The following is a 22,109-nucleotide window of genomic DNA, read 5'->3' on the forward strand; positions in this document are numbered from 1 at the left end:
TGGTGGTGGTGTGGTTGTGATGGTGGTGGTGCTGGTGGTGGTGGTGTGGTTGTGATGGTGGTGGTGATGGTGGTGGTGGTGGTGATGGTTGTGATGGTGGTGGTGATGGTGGTGATGGTGGTGGTTGTGGTGGTGGATGAAACCAGGGGCAGATCCTAGAACACTGATAAAATATAAACTCTTTTTATTTAGTGGCTTAAAAAAAATTTGACATACTTGTTTAAATACCTATTTACTTAATGTTTACCCATTGATGGAAGTAGAAAATATTCTCTGCGAGCTTTATTGAGTATGCAGTTTTACAAAAACTGCAAGCGAGTATGAACCAATATTTCTTAGTGGTTCAATATTCCACTCTTACTATATCATCACAGTTTCACAGAGTGCACTGTAACATGAGAAAAACAATCATTTGCTTCAGAATCTTTACATGGGATAACATATGGAGAGAAAACAACACTTTCTCATTCTTTTCCTAAGCTCTTCATTTCCTAAGGAGTCTGAAGCTCTTTGATTGCTGTTGTCCCCTTATTTTTGAGAGTAGCAGAAGTGACTGGAGCTGGATATGATCAAATGAGAATAACCAACCCCCCATGAAGAATTCACTTAGAAGTGTGTTTCCCTTGAAGATTCTAAATTGTTCCTCTTCTGAGTCTTGTTTATCCGGTTTTTATGAAAAGAATGTTTTTCTTGGCAAATAAGTAAATAAGCCTGGAAAACAAACATTCAAAGCAATCCTTTCTTCTCATAACCAGGCTTCAGCTGTGAGAGTCTGAACGGTGACAGACAAATGGGTTGGAGGACAAAGGCCACAAAGCTGAGAACCAGCAGGTTGGCAAAAATCTGGCAAGCAACGAAGGAGAGCCCCTGGGGCCAGCCAGGAAGGGCACAGGAGCAGTTACATTTAGGCCTAAATAGTCATAAAGTAGCCTGGCCTTTTGGCAGCCAGAATCCCATTGAACTCAATGGGCAAACTTCAGCCAAAGTCTCTCTAGAAACACTGCTTGTCTCTAAGGTGGAAGCCAGTACTTTTGTTGCTTAACTCACATTATTTAGGGGTCACAGAATAAGGATTAAGAGACTGTCATGAACAAATAAACAAAAAGAGTATTAAAAACAATTGGCTCTTCAGCAAAAGGATAGATCATCCATACAAGCATGAAGCACTGCCGACAGGGTGTTTAAACAGGTCGACCGTCTCTAGAGTCAGTATGCTTGCTGCTTTTGTCTGCCTTCGCCCATTACACTGTGCTCTGTTTTGCCATTACATGGGATTCACAGCCTCTGATCAAGCGTAACTTGAAATAATCAAAGTTTAAAATCTCTAATGAAAAAACACAAAACGAAAACAAACAACAACAACAAAAACAAAGGTCCAATAAACTAAGAAGCAGAAAAGTGATTTTTGTTGAAGACAGTTTCTCAGCATTAAAGTAAGAAATTTACCTGTTGATTATCAAAGACTGTGGGGTAAAAAATCATGTATTATCATTTATTTGCAAATCCTGTGAAAATTAAGATGGGGTTCTCATAAGAGAAGACACATGATTGATGAGCTGAATGCTGTTCTGCAAGTGTCCACTCAGCACATAGTCACACTCATCTAACACTTGAAGTCCTCTGTTCTTCTGTAATGCCTTGGGGTGTATAAGGCACTATCACTGCACCAAAGTTGAATGTATTTCCATTTAAACACATGGTTTGTTTAGGAATCAAAACCAAAACAGCATTTCTTTCTACTCTGTTGATAAACTTGCTTTTGACTTACTTAATTTAGAGTCATTAAAAAATGGCCTTGCTTCAATAATAAATAATAAAAATAAATAATAAAAAATATTCTTGCTTCAAGATTATTTCCAATAATAACCATTCTTTAATAAAAGAAAAATGTTCTTTTAATGCTAACAATAAATCCTGTAACTAAAAAATTATGCTGGGGTACAAGATAAATAGTAAGTTCCCAGTGACTTTGCACCTGGAAGAGGGTAGTCATCAGAAACATCATTCTAAGTGGCTTAGACTTGACTTTTATCTTGATTATGAGGACTTGCTTCCATTAATGAATGGATTAAGTATCATTAGTGATGGAATCAGGCAGCATGCTGAAGGCCATTGTTGTGATTATAAAAAGATAAAGAAATATTAAGATATGTTTTATGGAGGTGTGGTGAGTTATGCGGGAAGGGTGTGCCTCGGTGGACCCATGCCAAAGCATCCCTTCCCCCTGAGGGACTAGCCACAGGAAGGTACAGTATAGAATAGAGTTTATTCAAGGCACGGGGAGGGGAGTTAAGAGGATAGTAAAGGCAGAGAAAGGCAGAGAGGGGAAGAGAGTAGAGAAGTAGAGACTGACCATGGCCACGTGGAGAGAGAGGGAAAAGGAATGCAGAGAGAGGGGAAGCAAGGCAGCAAGAGGAAAGAGAGAGGCAAGATTAAGAGAGTAAGAGTAGAGGGCAAGTAGCCCTTTTTATAGTGGGACAGGCCTACCTGGCTGTTGCCAGGTAACTGTGGGGTTGGAGTCCAGACAGAATACCAACAACCATAGTTATTGGGGTAAAGTTGCTTAGAATAATGTGTATATATCTATATCAGTATCTGTATCTATAGATGATAGATATATAGATAGGTGAATATACATTATTTTAATATATACATATTATATAGATGTATATATGTATATATACACATATATCTTTTATAGAGAAAAGCATAGTGTGTGTTTCAGGTTTCCCTATCTAGTTGATTAACAATGTATGTTTCTTCTGAAGTGTTTAATTATGTTTAAAGGTAATCTAACAAAGAAAATCCGTATCATTGGTTCTATGTAAAAGTATCAAAAAGGTTTGAGAAGTATGGAAACTTTATTTGAGGGGATTAATTTAAGCCTTTATTTTTCAAAAGGCTTGAAAGGGAGGTGGTATTGCTGAGCTTTTAATAATGTGCAATGTGTGAAATGTCCAGCTCTTCTTAGCATATTACCAAGTAGTAGCTAAAATGTGTTTCAGAATATATGTTTACCTTCAGTTACTAAAAACTCACTAGTCGGGGCTGGCGAGATGGCTCAGTGGGTAAGAGCACTGACTGCTCTTCCGAAGGTCCTGAGTTCGGATCCCAGCAACCACAGGGTGGCTCACAAGCACCCGTAATGAGATCAGACGCCCTCTTCTGGTACGTCTGAAGACAGCTACAGTGAATTAAGCTGGAGCGGGGCCCGCAGAGGTCCTGAGTCCAATTCCCAGCAGCCACACACATGATGGCTCACGGCCATCTGTACAGCTACAGTGTACTCATACACATAAAATAAATAAAATAAATCTTTAAAAAAAACTTTCTAGTCAATAAAAAGACAGAAGTTGTTTATAGGTCTCTTGTAAGAGGAAATAGTGAGTTCAGTTTTCAGTGATTGAATGTTGATGTACTGTAATGAGGACTTTTGGGAGTCGTGATGAGCAGGCTCTCTGGGTAGACTTTGATCCTGGTTACTAAGGTTAGGGAATATCTTGGGAGGCAGCATATATGAGAAGTGGACACTTCAATAGAGAACTATGGGATTAGGTTTTAGCAACTAAAATATTTAAAATTGCTCATTTTTGCTTGCCAGGAACTAGAATAAGTATTTAATATTATATCATTCAGTATTGTCAAGAACGAAGAATACATTAACAAAGGCTAACAGTTGAGGCTAATATTGCTATATTTAGCCATTTTCCTAAATTCTTCAAATGTATTGCATTATCTCATGAAGTCCTCATGATCATCTTCTAAGCTAACTGTTAATATTATTAGTATGTTTTATAAAAAACAAATCATTAAGTAAGGCAATTCCAAACAACATCAAAATAAGTTAAGAAACCCGGATACATCATCAGTGGTCTTGCCATTACTCCTGCCTTTGGGCATTATTGGATTTGACACTATAGTAATAGAATAAGATTAATTCCTAACAAGTTAAAAAACAAAAAACCAAATATAAAAAAAAGGAAAGACAAGTTCACTGATTCTATACAATCATCTTCATTAAAGAGACACAATGACTTTAAACCTACAAATTTCATATATATTTTTAATAACTTAAATGAAAATCATACCACATTTTATTTTATTTTATTTTTATTTTATTTATTTTATTTTTTCAGAGCTGAGGACCAAACCCAGGGCCTTGCACTTGCTAAGCAAGTGCTCTACCACTGAGCTAAATCCCCAACCCCCATACCAAGGTAGATTTGATGATTTTTAGAACCAGAGAAACAGAACAGCAATTAGGATAAAAAATAACCTAGCCCATCATTATCACTAACAGCTATTTATATACAATCACAATTTTCACAGACCAGAGAGAGGATCCTAACTCTCATGGAACAGCAAACAGTATGAGTCTTACGTTGATGTCAAGTAGTTTTACCATCAAGTGTACCAAAGTCTGTGAACCAAACCAGCCCAATGCATATGATATGGGCTTGCCTATACTAAGGAACCTTAGTGAGAAAGTGTCTTCATTAAAGGTCACTTTTTGGCTGATTTTTTTTTATTGGACTGTTTTTTTTTCACACTAATGATCTGGATTTTAAACATTCAGTATTTCAGGTTACATATGATCACAGGTTCATCCTACCTAAGGAGTACATCTGCTTTCAAAGCTCAGGTGCCAAAAGAATTTCTTAGAAAATGCCTGTCACCATAACCCTCTTTTTTTTTTTTTATACCATTGGCCACTAGTAACTTTCCCATACAATTGTAATTCTTCTAATTAATCTGAATGACAGAAATTGGGATCAAATCCACTTAAACTTTCTTGTTACATTTTTCGATAAAACTGATTCAACTCTTTAATGAGTAGAATAAATCCCAGTAACAATCAGACTTTCTTTCAAAAGTTGGATGGCATTTTCCTTGAACTTCTGTGCAAACCTTTCTACTGGACCAAAAGCATTAATCCAGGTACAATTGGCTCATTTGTGATCACAAAGACTCCACTGCCCACAAGAACAAAGTCTGTTATCTATAATGACCCTGACCAGTGGATTGAAGCTGAATAGACTGACCTCCAAACCTGAAATGTTGCCATTAATCATGTCAATTAGATTAAGGAGAACATTTCCAATTGGACTTCTTCAATTGTAGTGAAAATTCAGTACAATTTTTTTAGAGATTATCCCACAAAGATCTCACAAATAAACAAGGGGAGCTTCACTTTAGAGGAGTTTCTTTATAATATATCATTACTCGATGCTACATACTTCATCAGTTAAAGATCTCTGAAGACTGTAACCAATGTTGAGTGTCTTCCAGATGGTTATAATTTGAAAGTATATGTGTTGTTTCTAAGGCATATGGGATTGGCATACATGAGGCATAGATATTTGTTACCAGAAATCTAGGTTCCTTGTCAACTTATTTTTATGAGACTCTCAATTTATATAAAGTAAACAAATTTTGCTCTTAATTTAAGGAAACTTCTTGAAGTTGCCATCTGGGTGATGTTGGCACATGCTCTTAATCCTAGCACTAGAGGCAGATGTCAGGGGTTTGATGCCAGCCTGGTCTACAGAGTGAGTTCAAGGACAACCAGAGCTACAGAGAGAAATCCTATCTATAAATAAAATATCTAATAAAAATATAAATTTTTTTTTAAAGAAATAATGAACTACCCTTCATTTCTGCCCATTGTTTCTTTATTGTGCAGACATTTTAAAAACAAGACAAATAAATGAAAAAAAATTTTTTTGACCTTATTATCCACTTCAAGGCCAGAAGGCTATTGTTAGGTCTGGTACTTCTTTTAATAAACACATTATTTAAAACATAATCATGTTCATTTAATTGTGTGTTACCCTTGGCTTTTATCAAGCTACCATAGCAAGGTTGAACAATTTTATCAAAAACTGTAAATCACAAGCCTAAATATATAGTAATTTTTGACCCATATTACTATTCTGATGGTCATCTTACACCCCACATGATGGATGAGAATTATGATAAAGAATTATGAAGAGTATTTACAGGCATCCAACACAAGCAGGCAGGCATTCCCTGCTGTTTGCAATAGATACATTGGCCAGATTAAAGGACTGATGGTAAAAGTGTGGAAGAGTCATCTTGTAGAAATGAAAATTATAATATTGAGCTAAAGTAAAGCACTTACCCCATTTACAATGTTTGCACCAGAGCATTCTCTCATAAAAAAAATCCAAATTCATTTTTATAAACTGAGAATACCTATTCCTTCTCTAACTCTAGAAGCCAAAGTTCTCCTTTTAGGTTCTTTTTATACTTCCAGAAAAAAGTACTCTATTCTAATAGTAATAATGTTTATCTTCAAGAAGAACTGCAGAATATTTGTGGAAAAATTGTATCTCCCACTCTGGCCTTCATGGGTCATTAGAAGAGGACTTTGAAAGTGGTGTGTTCACAAATTGCTCATGGCCTCCATAAATCCAGCTAGAATGCTGGGAGGCAGATGGACATTTAAACTTAAATAGCTCAGCTTCCATCTAGTCCAAGTGGCCCTGCACGTTCCACCTGAGAAAGTAATATCATATGCAAGGAAAGTCAACATGGAATCTTGAGTACAAAGAGCAGACAGTGTTATCTGGCACTGCTTTCATGGTGATATTACCCAGAATGAGACCAAGGTGATATAGTTCCTGGAATATCTGTTTTAAGTGTACAAACAACATAGGTGTGTGGATCATAAAGAGGTGGAAGAAGTTATATGCTTGAGTTAGTGATTGAGGAGTTAGTTTCAATATCTAACATTACCAGAAGTCCGAAGAAGATAACTTGATGATTAGACAGCTGTTCAGCGGACAAGCTGACATGCTTGTCAGATTTCAAATGGTTGAATAAGCAAAAAACATGGCATAGATTATTAGTTTTAAAGGATGTGATGCAAGTGCCTAATTCTTCTTATCATCCCTCAGAGGCAGACAGAGAGAAGTCCAAACTAGTCAGTTATTAGTGAAGAAGAGGGTAGGTAATAGAGTGTTGTCTACCAGGAGACCAGTGATAAAGAAGAGAAAATACTGGCCACCTTCAAGAGGGATTGGAAATTCATTGATGTAAATGCTCCTGGGTTTTGCTGGGAAAAGTTTATTATAAACTTTTAATATAATATTATATTATTGCAGCCAGAGCAATAGGTATTGGTATATCAAAAAATGTGTTATCCATTGTAATATCCATAGCAAAGAATAATTAGCTTATATGCAATAAAATGCAAACTTAATTTAAAACTTCAAACACTAAGGATAGGTTCCTAACATGGAGAAGGTAAGGTAGACATCACATGCTTGCACCTATAACCAAGAAATGCTCCCCTCTTGCTAAGGAAAAACTAGTTTCCTCAATGGAGTCTCACCTTCAGAGAAGGTCTCATGCTCTGGATTGGGTGGCCAAGACAAGACAAACTCAATGCTATTTTGGTAGACTTTTAAATTTCTTGTTGCTTTGCTTGAACATTTTTTCTCTTACTGGCATTTCACAATATATTTGGTTTCCAATTTTATGTATTATAGAGAGGGGATGTTCTGTGTGACTGTAAGTTTCTTGCTTTATGTTGTTTGGTTTTGAAAGATGAAGGAAAGAAAGAAAGGAAGGAAGGAAGAAAGAGGAAAGAAGGTATGAATAAGGTAGGTGGGTATAGAGGTAGGTTAGGGATCAGAGAAGAGTTAGGAGGGGGAAAAACATGAATTTTTTTAAAATACAAAAATGTAAAATCTACATACAGCAACATTAAGTCATTCTTAATATTTTAATTTCTTTTACTTATAAAATTATTTTAAATATTATTATTATTATTATTATTATTATTATTATTATTATTATTATTATTATTTTGGCTTTCTGAGACAGGGTTTCTCTGTATAGCCCTGGCTGTCCTAGAACTCACTCTGTACACCAGGCTGGCCTTGAACTCATTTAATAAAACTATCCATAGAATTTCTGTTTCAAAATAAGTCTACATTTTATGGATTTTTTTTACTCTTAAAAATAAATTTATTGGCCTGGTGGTGGTGGCACATGCCTTTAATCCCAGCATTTGTTTTTTTTCAATAACAAAATAGAACAAAATAGGATGAAATGTGAAAAAGGCATGAAATAGGACTGCTTAGCTCACTGTTGTCTTCAAATTAAATGAAAGAGAAATTTATTTTTTAATATATTTGAATATCTCAAATCTTCTGTTCACTTAAATTTTTATTCATTAATGTGCTATTATAAAGAACATACAAATAACTATTCATACAACAAGATTAACCAGACCTGTAGTCTTCTGTTCACTTAAATTTTTATTCATTACTGTGTTATTATAAAGAACATACAAATAACTATTCATACAGCAAGATTAACCAGACCTGTAGCCCTTACATCTCAGTTGACTTCTACAGTGTTAGAACAGCTGCTCTATGAACAGCTCTAGAACAGAAGCCTTCTATGGGCCTTCACACTGGGTTTTACACACTCATTGTAAAATATATTTTTATGCCTATATCTACCACCAAAACCTGAAAATAAAAAGTATGAGAACTGAAACTAAAACAATTGGCTTTATATCCTTTTCATGACTCAAGTAGTCATGACTTGCTTTCATCTGAGTCCTTCCTCAACAGCTAATATTTACCCTTTCTTACTTCCTTTTCTATGTTATACTGTTCCTGTATGCACATATGTTTTTTTGTTTTTGTTTTTGCTTTTTTTTTTTTTTTTTTTTTTTTTTTTTGATTTTTCGAGACAGAGTTTAGTTGTATAGCCCTTGCTGTCCTGGAACTTACTTTATAGACTAGGCTGGCGTCAAACTCAGAAATCCACCTGCCTCTGCCTCCCGAGTGCTGGGATTAAAGGCATACGACACCACTGCCTGGCATATGTTTATTTCTCTCTCTATTTATCTATGTATATTTATGAATATAGAGGCAATTTTCATTAGCTATTTTTAGATCCATTTATTTATTTTATTTTATGTGTATGAATGTTTGCCTGCATGATATATACCACATGATTGGTAGCCACAAAAGTTGAATCCCTAGAATTGTAGCTACAGATGTTTATGAGCTATCATGTAGATAAGTGGAAACTGAATCTGGGTCCTCTGTAAGAGCAACAAGTACTCTTAAACACTGAGAGTTTTTAAGCTCCATTACACACACACACACACACACACACACACACACACACACACACACCTGGCTAATATCCACATTTGTGGTGTAATATGTAATTTTTTCTGAGACTGTGTACCTCCCTTAATAATATGGAATCTAAGTTCATCCATTTTCCTGAAAATTTGTGATTTCATTTTTCCCTGGAGCTGAAGAATAATGCATTCTTATACATTTACTGCATTTTTGTTATCTAATCATCTGACAGTGGACTGCTAGGTTGATTCCATTTATATAAATCTTTACCATAACTGCTTAATCATTCTGAAAACTGGAGACAAATCTCCATGAAGCATCAAGAGAAAATGAAGTAGTATGGAAATGATCAAATTAAATCGAATGATCAGTTATCTTGCACTTCTTTGTACAGAACAATTTCCACTTCAGGAAATCCCAAGTCTGTTACCTGCATACTCCTCTGCATATTAACATCATTTATTTAATAATGCAAATTAAGATTCAACACACAGTCAGGTGGCTGGGGTATATAAGCAGAGTCCTTCATTTTGAAATGAAGATTAGGGAACAGTCCTCACTAACACATTCCTGGGTCACTATCTTTATTCCATGTAGTGTAGCATTGGCGTAGGTTTAATCAGGGCCCATAAGATGGACACTTGCTCTTAATTGATTGCAAATGTTTATAATCGTCCCAAGGATGCTTTCAAATGTCTGATAGCTATAATAATCTTGACATTCTCTCTCGACAGCCTGAAAGCTGTTTATTAGTCACTGGCTGCTTTCCAGCCTTCAGTTCTCTCATTTGCTCCAGTCTGCATCAATAAGCATGTAATTAATCCAAGGAGTTTATTGAACCATTTCCTTTGCATTAGTATTTATTAGGTCAAATAGGTTAAAAAAATAGTATATTCTCCTATTCAGGATCTATACAACAGTGACTCTATTTTAAAAATATTTCTCAGCTTTACTGTAAAGATGGTTTCCATGGTAAAAGATAGCAAGCTTATGCCCAAATGACAAGCTCCTGTCAAAAGTAAACTCTTAATGCTGGATCATAATTGCCAGACACTGTCGTGTCAAAGCCCAGCACAGCGTGTTATTATCGTCACTTTTTAAATATATATATATATATATATATATTTATATATATCAGATTCCTAAAATACCAAAAAGAACTACATGATTCCAAAGATTTTTTTTTTGAGTCAAGAGTTATTTTAAAACAAAACTTTGAAAATTGCTTGATGGTTAAAAGCCTTGTTTTTCCCCCTTGGGAAGTAGACACAGAGAGCATACTTTACTATTCAAATATTAAAAAAATTCTGTTCTGGCTTACGATACATCTCATATATTCAGCACTAAGCTGTGTTTCAATTTGTAAAATGAGAAAGTGGGAGAAGAAAGTCACAAGGTCCTACAATTTAATTTTAAAGCTTAACATGCGGTCATAATTTCAGAAACGCCATGCTTAGTCAGTGCCATGCTGAAGTCTCGCTGCTCAAATTGAAGTCTTCAATGCATTAAGTGATCAGAATGATTAAATGTCTTAACCTTCTGAAAGGAGGAAATGATGAATAGAGGAAAATTCCACATGAAACTTTACAAATCTCTTTTTTATATTATTTGGTATTTAAAGGTGATGTCTGAATACAGGATGAGACTATAAACTTTTATTTTGTTTACAGAAAGTCACTGTGTTTAGCTAAATTGTCAATTTACTTTGAAAATAACAATACTGCAGTATTTCTCAATCAGTAATAGGTTAGATGTTATTATCAGATGGAATAGACCACATTTCCCAAGAGCTGATTTGATTTTCTCATCACTCTCTTCCAGGAACCATGACAGTGATTGGCACACAATAAGTCAATACTATCAAGAAGGTGATCTAATTTGATACAAATGGCTGGTACAGGTTTCGCCTAAGTGATCACGTATTTAGCTTAAACACTGTATTTTATCCTCTCATATTTATAGTTCTTTCTTAGGGTTCCTTTAGAAATATAAGTGAACATTAAATTCCAGATTTAATTGAACTAGTCTACTTTAATATAATCCATTTTGGTAGGGAGATTAAGATTAATTCTACTATAGAGATAATAATGTCATTTTACAAGATTTGACAAAATGAACCATGGCCTCCAATTATCCATTACATCTTAGAGGACCACAGGAGAAGATTGACTAAACAGGAAATATAATTTGGGTGTCAGAAAAATTGGTAGTCAATAAAGTATTAAGCTCTGAAGATGATTTTACTTATTTTATTTTGAATTTTTGAGGCAAAGTCTCTCTATATAATAGTTGTGGTAAATTTCTGATTCACTTTTATAGGCTAGCATTGTGTCTTCCTTATCCTTCCATGTGTTGGGATTATAGAAATGGGCCATAGTACCAGGCTGTCCTCAGAAGGTTTGCTTGAAAGATAAAAGAAAGATAGGTAGAGATAGATAGATAGATAGATAGATAGATAGATAGATAGATAGATAGATAGATAGATAGATGATAGTTAAAAGGTGATAGATGATTAATAGATGATGAATTGAGCAATAGACAGATATATAGCTCAGTAGATAAATCTCAGATATAGAAAAGGATGAAAGATGATTAATGGATGATAGATCAATCAATAGATGATAATAGATACATAGATAAATAGATGATTAATAGATGGCAAATAAGTGATAGATAAAAAGATAGATACATAGGTAGATGATAGATCAGGGGTCTCAACCTATCTAATGATGCAACTCTTTACTACAGTACCTCATGTTATGGTGACCCTAACCATAAAATTATTTTTGTTGCTACTTCATAACTGTAATTTTCTTACTGTTATGAATCATAATGGACAAGTTTGTGTTTTCAGATGGTTTTAGGTGACCCATACATTGAGAACCAGTGTGATAAATTGCTCTGTAATCTCTATTAAGAAATTTTTCTATCTTTAAAATTTCCATATAAAACATAAAATAAACATAACAGCAGAATTTTTGACCGAGGTTACTAAAATCTTGATAACTGAAATATACACTGCACTGAAATCTAATGCTTAAATAACTGCCTTCATATTTTAGCCACAGCCATACTCATCTTTATCAGAAAAAGCAGTACTTGGGTGAAATAAAATAATACTGTGGATTCCTTGCATGTGAAGGTTCATAGTTCCCTGAGACTTTTGCTGCTCTATTATATACAGCAGGGATGATCAAGTAATTTATAATTTAAATTTTGTCTGTTCTGTCTATAAACTCGAAGCACCTCAAAGACAGGAGTCAACCATGTCTTTCTCATCACCAAATTATGTGTGTGTTTGTGTGTGTGTGTATGTATGTGTGTGTGTGTGTGTGTGTGTGTGTGTGTGTCTGTCTGTCTGTCTCTGTCTCTCTTTCTCTGTGTGTGTGTGTATGTTTGTGTTTGTGGTGTTTGCAGATTATATATAATGGGTCAAACATTAAGTATTAAAAGTTAATGTTTCCTTCCTTCTGCTTCTTCCTGTGTTTCTAACCCCCTTCTTCTTTGTTTAATTTGTAGTTGATTGGTAGAGTTTTGTGAAGTGTAGGGAACAAACTGTCTTTCTGATTCACTTGTCTGACCAGATCCTCTGACTCATAATGCTAAAACTACCTCTTTACAACTCAATATTCAAGAAAAGCCATTCATTTCCCCTATGGCTTTATTCAAATTTCAATTGTTTCCTAAGACCCAAGGACTCAGGGTGACTAGCCTGTGTGCATAAGATCATCAAGAGTCAAGTGTAAAAGGTTGGACACGTGGGAAAACAAAGGAGGAAGCCAGGGTTATTTCATAAATAAAAAAAATGGCCTCTTGCTCTGTGAAGACCACATAAACTGGGAAAATGAAAATGGAAGATATCAATTATAAAAGTGATTCAAAGTGAAGAGGGCCGTGTAGAAGCAACTTACTGACCCCAGCCTGATTTTTTTTCAACCTCAAATGTAGTGAGTTTCCCCTACATATAGACAATGTTTCCTGAAAGAATAAAAGGAACATTGACTAGAAGTGATTTAAAATGTCATTTTCCACCTGAAAATTAAAACTAGAGCTTTAGACTCCATGGATGAGAGGGAAGTGCAACAATGAACTATGAACTCCTTGACCACTGTAATATTCATCTGAGAACAGCACTGTCTACACTCCTAAGGGAAGCAGGTAGCTGGCTAAGTGCTGACAGCCAGCAAGTGCTGCAGAACATGTGGGCTACTTATGTTTACTAGGAAAAAGAAAAGGATCTGCCATCTTTATGGTTCTGTCAAGTCTGTGACACAAATTGAAGAACCATTTCCTAGACTGTCCTCTGAATGACCATCATGGGCTCACTCTATATGGAGAATTTCAGAGTCCACAGGAAGTGCATGAGGCTTCAGAGCCCAAGTCCAGAGTCCAGATGATACTGTAATTAAATTCTGTAGACATTAATTTTAATCATTCTGATTTATATTTACTTCTTTTGCTGGCACCAGAGGATATCACAAGTTTGGAGGGTCAAAACATGTTGACTTTTGTGGGTCAGAAGTCTGGCATCAGATCATAGGGTTAGGGGTCAAAGGTCTGACCCCTAACAAAGCATGTTCAGTCTGGGAAGACTCCATTTCTCTTCCTGGTGCAGTTGCCAAAGATGGCTGCCTTTCTTCACTATTTCCTATTTCCTCAGATCAATTATCCACATTGCCTTCTCCAAACCTTTACCCATGTAAGTCTCTTCTCCTTTGCTTCTGTCTTCTAATTTTAGATCCTCACAATTATACTGGACTCACCCAAGTTATAGAGCTTATCTTTCTATTTTGATTTCACTGGATTCCTGCCTCAGTAACACCTTCAGGTTAGATCCCTCTTAGGAATGTGATTTACCCTATCTACAGATTACAATGCTTAGGATGTGGGCACCCAGGAGAAGAGATCATTCTTTCTGCTGTCCACAGGTCCCTTTGTGGTACCTAAGGGAAATTGCCTTTGTTCATAATCTTATATTTAATAACTCAGTTGATGAGCTGTCTAACATTTGCTGTTATGTATTTATCTGGTAAGTAGGGCTAATAGCAGCTGGGAAGCATTCTGGTATCAATAAATAGCCCCAACTGACAGGTGCAATCAGTCTAGCAGCTCCTTGAGGTCAAAAACCATGTGTTTTTATTTCTATAACTTTTGGAGCTTAGCTCAATGACTAATGAAATCAGAATGAAGATAATGTGGGGGAATAATTGGGATGGTTGATTACCTTCATGTTTAATTAACAAACCCAAAGGCCTACTCTTTCTTTTAATGAATCTTTTATACACAGCTGCTAATAGCATGATTTGGATCCATCTCTTCTCACATGTACTAGTTGCTGGTCATGATCAGTTGTATCACCATCAAATGAGAAAAACACTTACTGCTTAGTTCTATAACAGAAATCTGCCTTGGGTTGAGTGCTTTTTTGAGTTGCTAACCATCAGTAAATTTGAGGCATTGTTGCCTAACGGAGAGGAGAGCCGTAGTCTTTTATTAGTCAAATATTCATTCATTCTACCTCCTTCATTCTCTCCTCCCACCACCTTTCTCTCATATTCATACACATACATAGACACACACACATGCGTGCACAAACACACACACACATTTGCAAATTTGATCTTTGAAGATTCTTATATTATACCTATTTCTTCATGTACATATAAGACCAATTTTTCACACAATTTTATAAATATGTATTTGCAAGTCCATAGCTGTGGAGTTACAACCAAAATTCTGAATTCTGAATTCAGTCATGAATTCTGTTCTGACCCAATAGCAGTGTAGATAGCTACTTGTATTATGATACAAAAATAAAACCTAAAATTAACCATATACAGTGCTGGAGAGGGGGCTCAGTGGTTAAGAGCACTGACTTTTCCAGAAGTCCTGAGTTCAATTCCCAGCAACTACATGGTGGTTCATAGTCATCTGTAATAGGATCTGTTGGGCTCTTCTGGTATGTCTGAAGAGAATGAGAGTATACTCACATACATAAAATAAATTAATAAATCTTTAAAAAATATCTATATACATTTAAAATATATAATAAATCACTTAAAGCTCAATTTGCACCATAGCATCTACATAGTAGATGTATGCTGCATTTCCTTCTCCATAGACAGCTTATCTCCCACCTAAGTTTATCCTCTAATTAAAAAATTTCAATATTTTACATTTGTATGTGTGTGTGTGTGTGTGTGTGTGTGTGTGTGTGTGTGTGTGTGTGTTTCGAGACAAGGTTTCTCTGTATAGCCATTGCTGTCCTGGAACTCACTCTGTAGACCAGGCTGGCCTAGAACTCAGAAATCTGCCTGCTTCTGCCTCCCAAGTGCTGGGATTAAAGGCGTGCACCACTACCACCCAGCCAATACATTACATTTTTATTGGAAATAAAAATCAGAGGCTCTGTCTGTGACATCTAAATTCTGCTTCCTGGTAGATTTCTCTGACAAGTTGGCCTCAGGCAGCAGCTTCCCAGGAGTCCTGTTGGTTCTTGAAATACTGGGCTCTTCCTAAGAAAACATTCTTCTGCACTTCCAAGCTATCCTCGTCTCTACCATCTCTTCTCAGGATCACTGACTCCTGACTCTTTGGGGAAGAGTATAGGGTCCAGTTTTGTAAAGAAACCTCAACTACTTGGTGTGGCTAATACTGGCCTCTCTATATAATATTGCTTCATGAGTTGATTCCTTCTAAACATATTTGGTGTCGTTCATTTGTTAGCTGCCTCATTGTAGAGCATTGTAGAGAGTGTCTTTACTGCTATCCTCTTACTTTAAAACACTGAATCCACTATTAACTGAATATTTTTGTTCACTTTCATCAATATTTAATAGCATGTGTATATATATACATGTATATCTATATATATGTATATGTATATACACATATACATGTATATAATTACTTTTATTTTTTCTTTTTTAGTCCAGGCATTGCCCCCCTCCTGGACTGCCCTCCCACAGTTCCTCATCCCAATTCCTCCCCACACCACCCCTTCCATTCCATGGGTCCTCAAATCTCTAGAGGGTTAATCTTCTCCCACTGAGGCCAGACTAGGTCTCACAGTTTCTATGCCTCCCAGGAGATCTGCTGCACTCAGGGCAACAGGTAAGGGAGCCTCTCAAATAACCACAGCATTTGGGATCCCCTAGGAGCCCAGAAAACTCAGGATCCATCCCCTTCCCTCGAGCTCCACCTCCCTAGCAGCCTGCACCTTAAGACCCCAGGGTCTGAAGGCTTCCCAAGAGAGTTGCTGCACCCAGGACAACAGTCCCCACAGTCTGAAGGCCTCCCAGGAGATCTTCTCCAGCCAATGCCACAGGTCTCCTGTAAGACCTGTGGCAGCCCAGGGACACAGGAGGAAGGCTCCTAACAGAGAAACCCAGACCAGTTAACACCAGAGAGAGCCAGATGCCAACAGAAGCTAATAGACCTTGGCATCATCCGAATCCATCTCTCCTACCACAGCAAGTCCTAGATAACCCCAACACACCTGGCTGAATATTTTTTAAATGACATTCTCTTTTATTCAAGCAAAAGAGTGAAGGTGCACCAAAATAGTACTTTTAGAATCAAATTTCAGACTGTGTGTCTTCTGGAAAATCTCAGATGCTTTTCTATATACTTTTGGCTTTGTGTTTTATTTATGTGAACTTGTAAGGAATTCAAATAAAAAATAAAAATAAAACCATACAATTCAAAATCAAAATTAAGTTCTGGGTTCTGAGGTGGACCCAGGCTTTGGATTTTTTAACTCTTTCCAGTCATTGTGATTGACATGAAAGTTTTGAGGACACCTGATATCCATAATCCTGATATCACATTCAGACCTGTGTCTGCATGCCACATCAGAGTTAACTTGTTCAGTACATTGTTGGTGTTGTACTAGTAGAGATACTTGTGGCCTTCATTAATCTTGCCCTTTGCCTCTTGCTATTCTGTGCTGAGCCTTTTGTCTTTTTAATCTGCTTAATGCTGATAGCTGAGGCTTATAATAGAGTTAGGGATGCATACTGGAAGGTAGAATATATACAGAGCGAGTTATCACAGAGATGAACATATCACTAAGGTGCAGCTTTTTTTTAGCTTTGTTTTTTTTTAAAAAAATATCAATAGTGAAAGCACAGATTTTAAGAAATAATTTGTTATTTTGCAAATATAAATTTTTATTGTGCATAAATACCAGCTTCTATATTTGGAACTAATTATTTCTTGTCCTATGGGATAACCTACTCTTTTCAAATTAACTATACCACTTGAGAGGTAAATTTTGCTGCATGTGATCACACACATTTGGAAATTTTGATATAAAGTCCATTGGTGTTAAGTCCTTCATTTCTGATTCTTAACCAATTATTTTAGTTTTAAAAATTTCATACCATGGGAAAATTGAAAATTATAATGTGCTAACTAGTAAAAATAAATCACATATACTGACATTTCTTTGGATAAGTAGAGTTTTCAGTCATATTTACTAGTTTAGAACTCTATTGTAAGCATCACGTATGGTAGGAGAAAAGGAATTATAACATTTTGGGCATTTGTTTATACTTAAGCTTTTATACTATTTATAACTATTGATAATTACTTTTTGATATTTTATTTCCCTTCTCTAAAACATAAAATAAGCCTCAATTTTTTGGGGGGTCCTGGAACTCACTCTGTAGACCAGGCTAGCCTCGAACTCAGAAATCCACCTGCCTCTGCCTCCCAAGTGCTGGGATTAAAGGCATGTGCCACCACCACTGCCCAGAGAGCCTCAAACTTTTTATTTGACCACTTTTTAGAAATTCTCATATTTGAATTTGATTTGATTAATCTTGAAGGCCACAATACATTCAAAATCTTCTATCGTAGTTTCATTTTTGTTTGTTTATGTGCATGATGCTACCTCCTTAATCCTGAAAAAAATATCTCCTCTTAGGTACTCAGAATTAAATATTTCTTTCTTTTATTTTATTAACTATTCCATTCATTTACATCTCAATTTATCTCCCACTTCCCAGTTACCCCTCCACAAACCCCCCATCCCACATCTGCCCTCTCCCTTCCCTTTACTCCTATGAGGGTGCTGCCCTACCCACCCACACTCTCCTGCCCCATTGCTCCATCATCCCCTATGCTGGAGCATCAAACCTTCACAGGACCAAAGGCCACCCGTCCCACTACTATACATGTAGCATGGATCCCTCCCTGTACACTCCTTGATTGATAGTCTAGTCCCTGGAAGAACTGGGTGGTCTGACCAGCTGACATTGTCCTTCCTATGGGTTGCAATCCCCCTCAGCTCCTCCAGTCCTTCTGCCAGCTCCCCCATTAGGGGCCCCAGGGGCCCCTGGCTCAGACTGATGGTTGGCTCCAAGCATCCATATCTGCATTGATCAGTTGCAGGCAGAAGCTCCCAAGGAGCAGCCACATCAGATTCCTATCAGCAAGTGCCACTTGGCAACAGCAACAGTATCAGGGGTTTGGTGTCTACAGACAGGATGGATCCTCAGGTGGGGCTTTTCCTGGATGTCCCTTCCTTCAGTCTCTGCTCCATTTTTTGTCCCTGTCTTTCCATTGGACAAGAACATTTCTGGGTTAGAAATTTTGAGATGGGTGGGTGGCTCCATCCCTCAAATGGGAGCTGTGCCTATCTATTGGAGGTGGTCTCCACAGGTTCTATCTCCCATTCACTGCATACATTTTGGCTAAAGTCATCCCTGTTGGGTCTTAGGAGCCTCTCCCTTCCCTGGTGTCAGGAACCCTTCAGTGTCTACCCCCAGTTCTTCATCCCCCATGAAGTTTGTTTAATGTAAACACTGAGTGACTTGAGACTCTTAGAAACACCTCAAAATATTCTATTTATGTTCTGAATGTCAATTTAGTGATGATGTTAACTCTCGAGAAATCTGTTTCAAAGTCATTTGTCATTAATGATATTATTTCACTTTTTAAATGTCACTTTTTTTATTATTTCCCTTCTAATTGATCTAACATATTTTCTTCATAGTAACGATAGTAATACATTTTTGACAGGATTATGATAAATGAAATAAATGAATTTCTGTGATATAAGAAATTGGAGAGAAAATAGTGGGGTGTATTTTGTCTGTTTTTGAAGCACAAAGGAAATATTATTAGCTTTTAAAAGAAAAACTCTGGGGGTGGTAAAGCTGTAAACCTGTGTTTGCAAAGAGCAGAGCTGTGGAAAGAGAAACAGAAAAAGCTGGGGCTTTGTGTTATGCATGGAGGTTCTGCAAACAGGTACATGGCAAAGGGGAGGGAGCCACAAAAATACCAGAGAAAGTATACTTAAACCCCGTCCAGCATCCAAAAGAAAAAGACAAGAGGGAAGAAAAATGAAGTTATACCTTCTAAAGGTGAAAGGTTTGGAATGATGAAACAGAGTCCTGGCAGCATTTACTGTGCCACACACGGGGGCTGGAAGGAAACTACATTATCTAATTTGGGTGATAATTCTTCTACTCATCTCTTTCAGATGGCAATAGGTGAACCTCCCTTCCTTAGGGTGGTCTCTAAACTGAGAGAATAGGCAGAGCATCTGAATTATCTTGTGAGTAGCTTGGAACATCAGGTTTCTACCCAGACCAGAGATAGATTCCTTTTGATTCATCAGGATGAAATACCTTTCCCTTAATGAGCCTCCAGTGCTACTTTAACACTTCCCTGTCTGAAGAGGTAACCTTAAAGTCATTTATGAGCTAGGCTGAAATTGAATCATATTTACCTTATTTTCACTATGAAAAAACCCAGAGATACAGTACCAAAGTTGTTAACAGAAGGGATTAGTCTAGATTGTTTCAGTTTGTTCTTCTTTAATGATAAGAAAGTAACCCTACTTTTTGGAAATGAACCTATTTTTCCATCCCTCTTTAACATGTGTACCAACTTTTCCCACTATTTAAATAATTTAGAATAAGTGGATAAAAATAAAACCCTTTGGAATAATTACAATGGTTTTACATATAAATTAATTAATTAAGCCAAATTATATATAAAATCTGAGAAAACATGTCTGTTGAACAATAAACTGCTAAAAAGTAAAAGGACATTTTTTCTTCTGTGTCGTAATATTCCTAGATATCCGTGGAATACAGGAATTTTTGGACAAAGTATCCCAGCAGGGAATGGATGTTGCCCTTCAAAAAGTGGAAAACAACATCAACAAAATGATCACCACACTCTTTGACACCATGAGGATAGAGGAGTTGAATCGCTATCGAGACACTCTTAGAAGAGCCATCCTCATTATGAATCCCGCCACAGCCAAATCCTTCATAAGTGAGGTAAGCATCATTGGGGTGGGGCAAAGTACAAAAAAAGCAAAAAGTTTGGAATGGACTCCATCAAGGATATGAAAACTAAATAAGGAGAGAGAATTAGCTCCACAACTCTCATTAACACTAATGAAGGAGGCAGAGTGAATTGCTTGCTCGTCTCATTTACCCCATATTGGCTAGCTAACTACTAGGAATGTCTGTACTTGTGTATATATTTAGGCACATGGCCAGGACAACTTTCAGAAACCTTATGAGTTTTCAAAGTGCTGTTGACCTCAATGAATGTAGCAAGTTCAAGAGTGGATTCACAAATGTGCAGCTTATCCCTTTGTGTTGTTGATGTTGTTACTGCAAGCTACAATTATGCTTCTGAGGAAAGATTTACAAGAATCGGACTCTGATTGCCAAGGTGAACTGATTTCATGAAGCACTTCTGCTCTAGGAATCTATACTAAGACAAACAACGAAGACTAATTGAAATTCTGTCAAAAGATGGCCAGACAGCATGATGTGACAGCAGGTCGACGAAATGTTAGTTATATCTGCTACCTTGGCTAGATGCAAGAAAACATAGTAAAAGAACCAGTAAGACTACAGGGATTCAGACGGCCTTGCTGCAGCCTAAAATGTTTGTGATTGCCTTGTGAAAGATCCTGGCTTTTTTTTTTAACCATAGTTAACTGTTTAATTTTATCCTAGCATCTTTTACCATAGTTAAGTATTTAATTTCATTTAATGATAGAATTGCTTATTTCATTACATAACTTTCTGATACTTTTTTATCTTTGTGGGCTAAATTGATGAATTTCTTCCCTTCATTTTTCTACTTTCATTCCATTGACTCCTGAAATTCTGTGTAAGATTACAACTTAGCAGGTATCCTTTGATACTAGGATTTTGAAGCAGAATACAAATCATTAAGAACTAGACAATTAATAACCAGATGAATTTTAATATAGATTTTGCCATGTGAATTTAAGGAAAAGAGAAAACATTGACCTTGAGTTTAGCAAATGACTAATTCACCATGAAGACCTAGTCTTTTCTGTAACAGAAAAAGGATATCATATTTTATAGTTCACCTTCTGTTTCATGATTTGTTCATATATGTGATAAAATATTCCAGAATAAGATCTTAGAACAAGAGAGGTGTGTTTGTCTCTTAGTTCCAGAGGTATCATTCCATGAGCTCTAGGGTTGCAGGGAGGCTGATCATACTGGTTTGGGGCTGGTGTCTGAGTAAAGTTGATAGTCAGGAAGCAGAAAGGCTTGGGGAAAAGTATAGTTTCCAAGAAAATATCCCTCTGTGACCTTCAAAGTTACATAAAATATCTTTACTAAAAGTTAGCATGAAATATTTTCTCTAACTATGCTCCAGGTTTTAAAAGTTTCTTCTACTTTGCAGTAATGCCACCAAAAAAAAAAAAGGGTCTGTCACAGGTTAATCCCAGGTAAAACCCACATGGTCTTGTCATTCTCCTTCTGAACACTGCATTTAAGATTATTTGATAAATCAGCTACCAATCAAAGGACACTTTGTACTTGCAAACTGCAACATTTAAAAAGTGCAAGGCCCTCATAAAGTTGCAAAGCTTCTGTAAGGCAAAAGACACTGCGAATAGGACAAAAAGGCAACCAACAAATTGGGAAAAGATCTTTACCAACCCTATATCTGATAGAGGGC

General features: G+C 36.5%; 1 protein-coding gene across 3 annotated transcripts in view; it reads left to right on the forward strand.

Annotated features, from left to right (window-relative positions):
* Nucleotides 1-22,109, forward strand: part of Grid2 (glutamate ionotropic receptor delta type subunit 2) — a 1,405,618-nt gene that overhangs the window by 655,858 nt on the left and 727,651 nt on the right. For all 3 annotated transcript variants that reach the window (XM_031382072.1, XM_031382070.1, XM_031382071.1), the window contains one exon: nucleotides 20,226-20,431. In XM_031382072.1, coding sequence (XP_031237932.1) covers nucleotides 20,226-20,431 — 206 coding nt within the window. The remainder of the gene's footprint in view (nucleotides 1-20,225; nucleotides 20,432-22,109) is intronic.

Source organism: Mastomys coucha, unplaced genomic scaffold (assembly GCF_008632895.1).
Source record: "Mastomys coucha isolate ucsf_1 unplaced genomic scaffold, UCSF_Mcou_1 pScaffold20, whole genome shotgun sequence".
Lineage (NCBI taxonomy): Eukaryota > Metazoa > Chordata > Mammalia > Rodentia > Muridae > Mastomys > Mastomys coucha.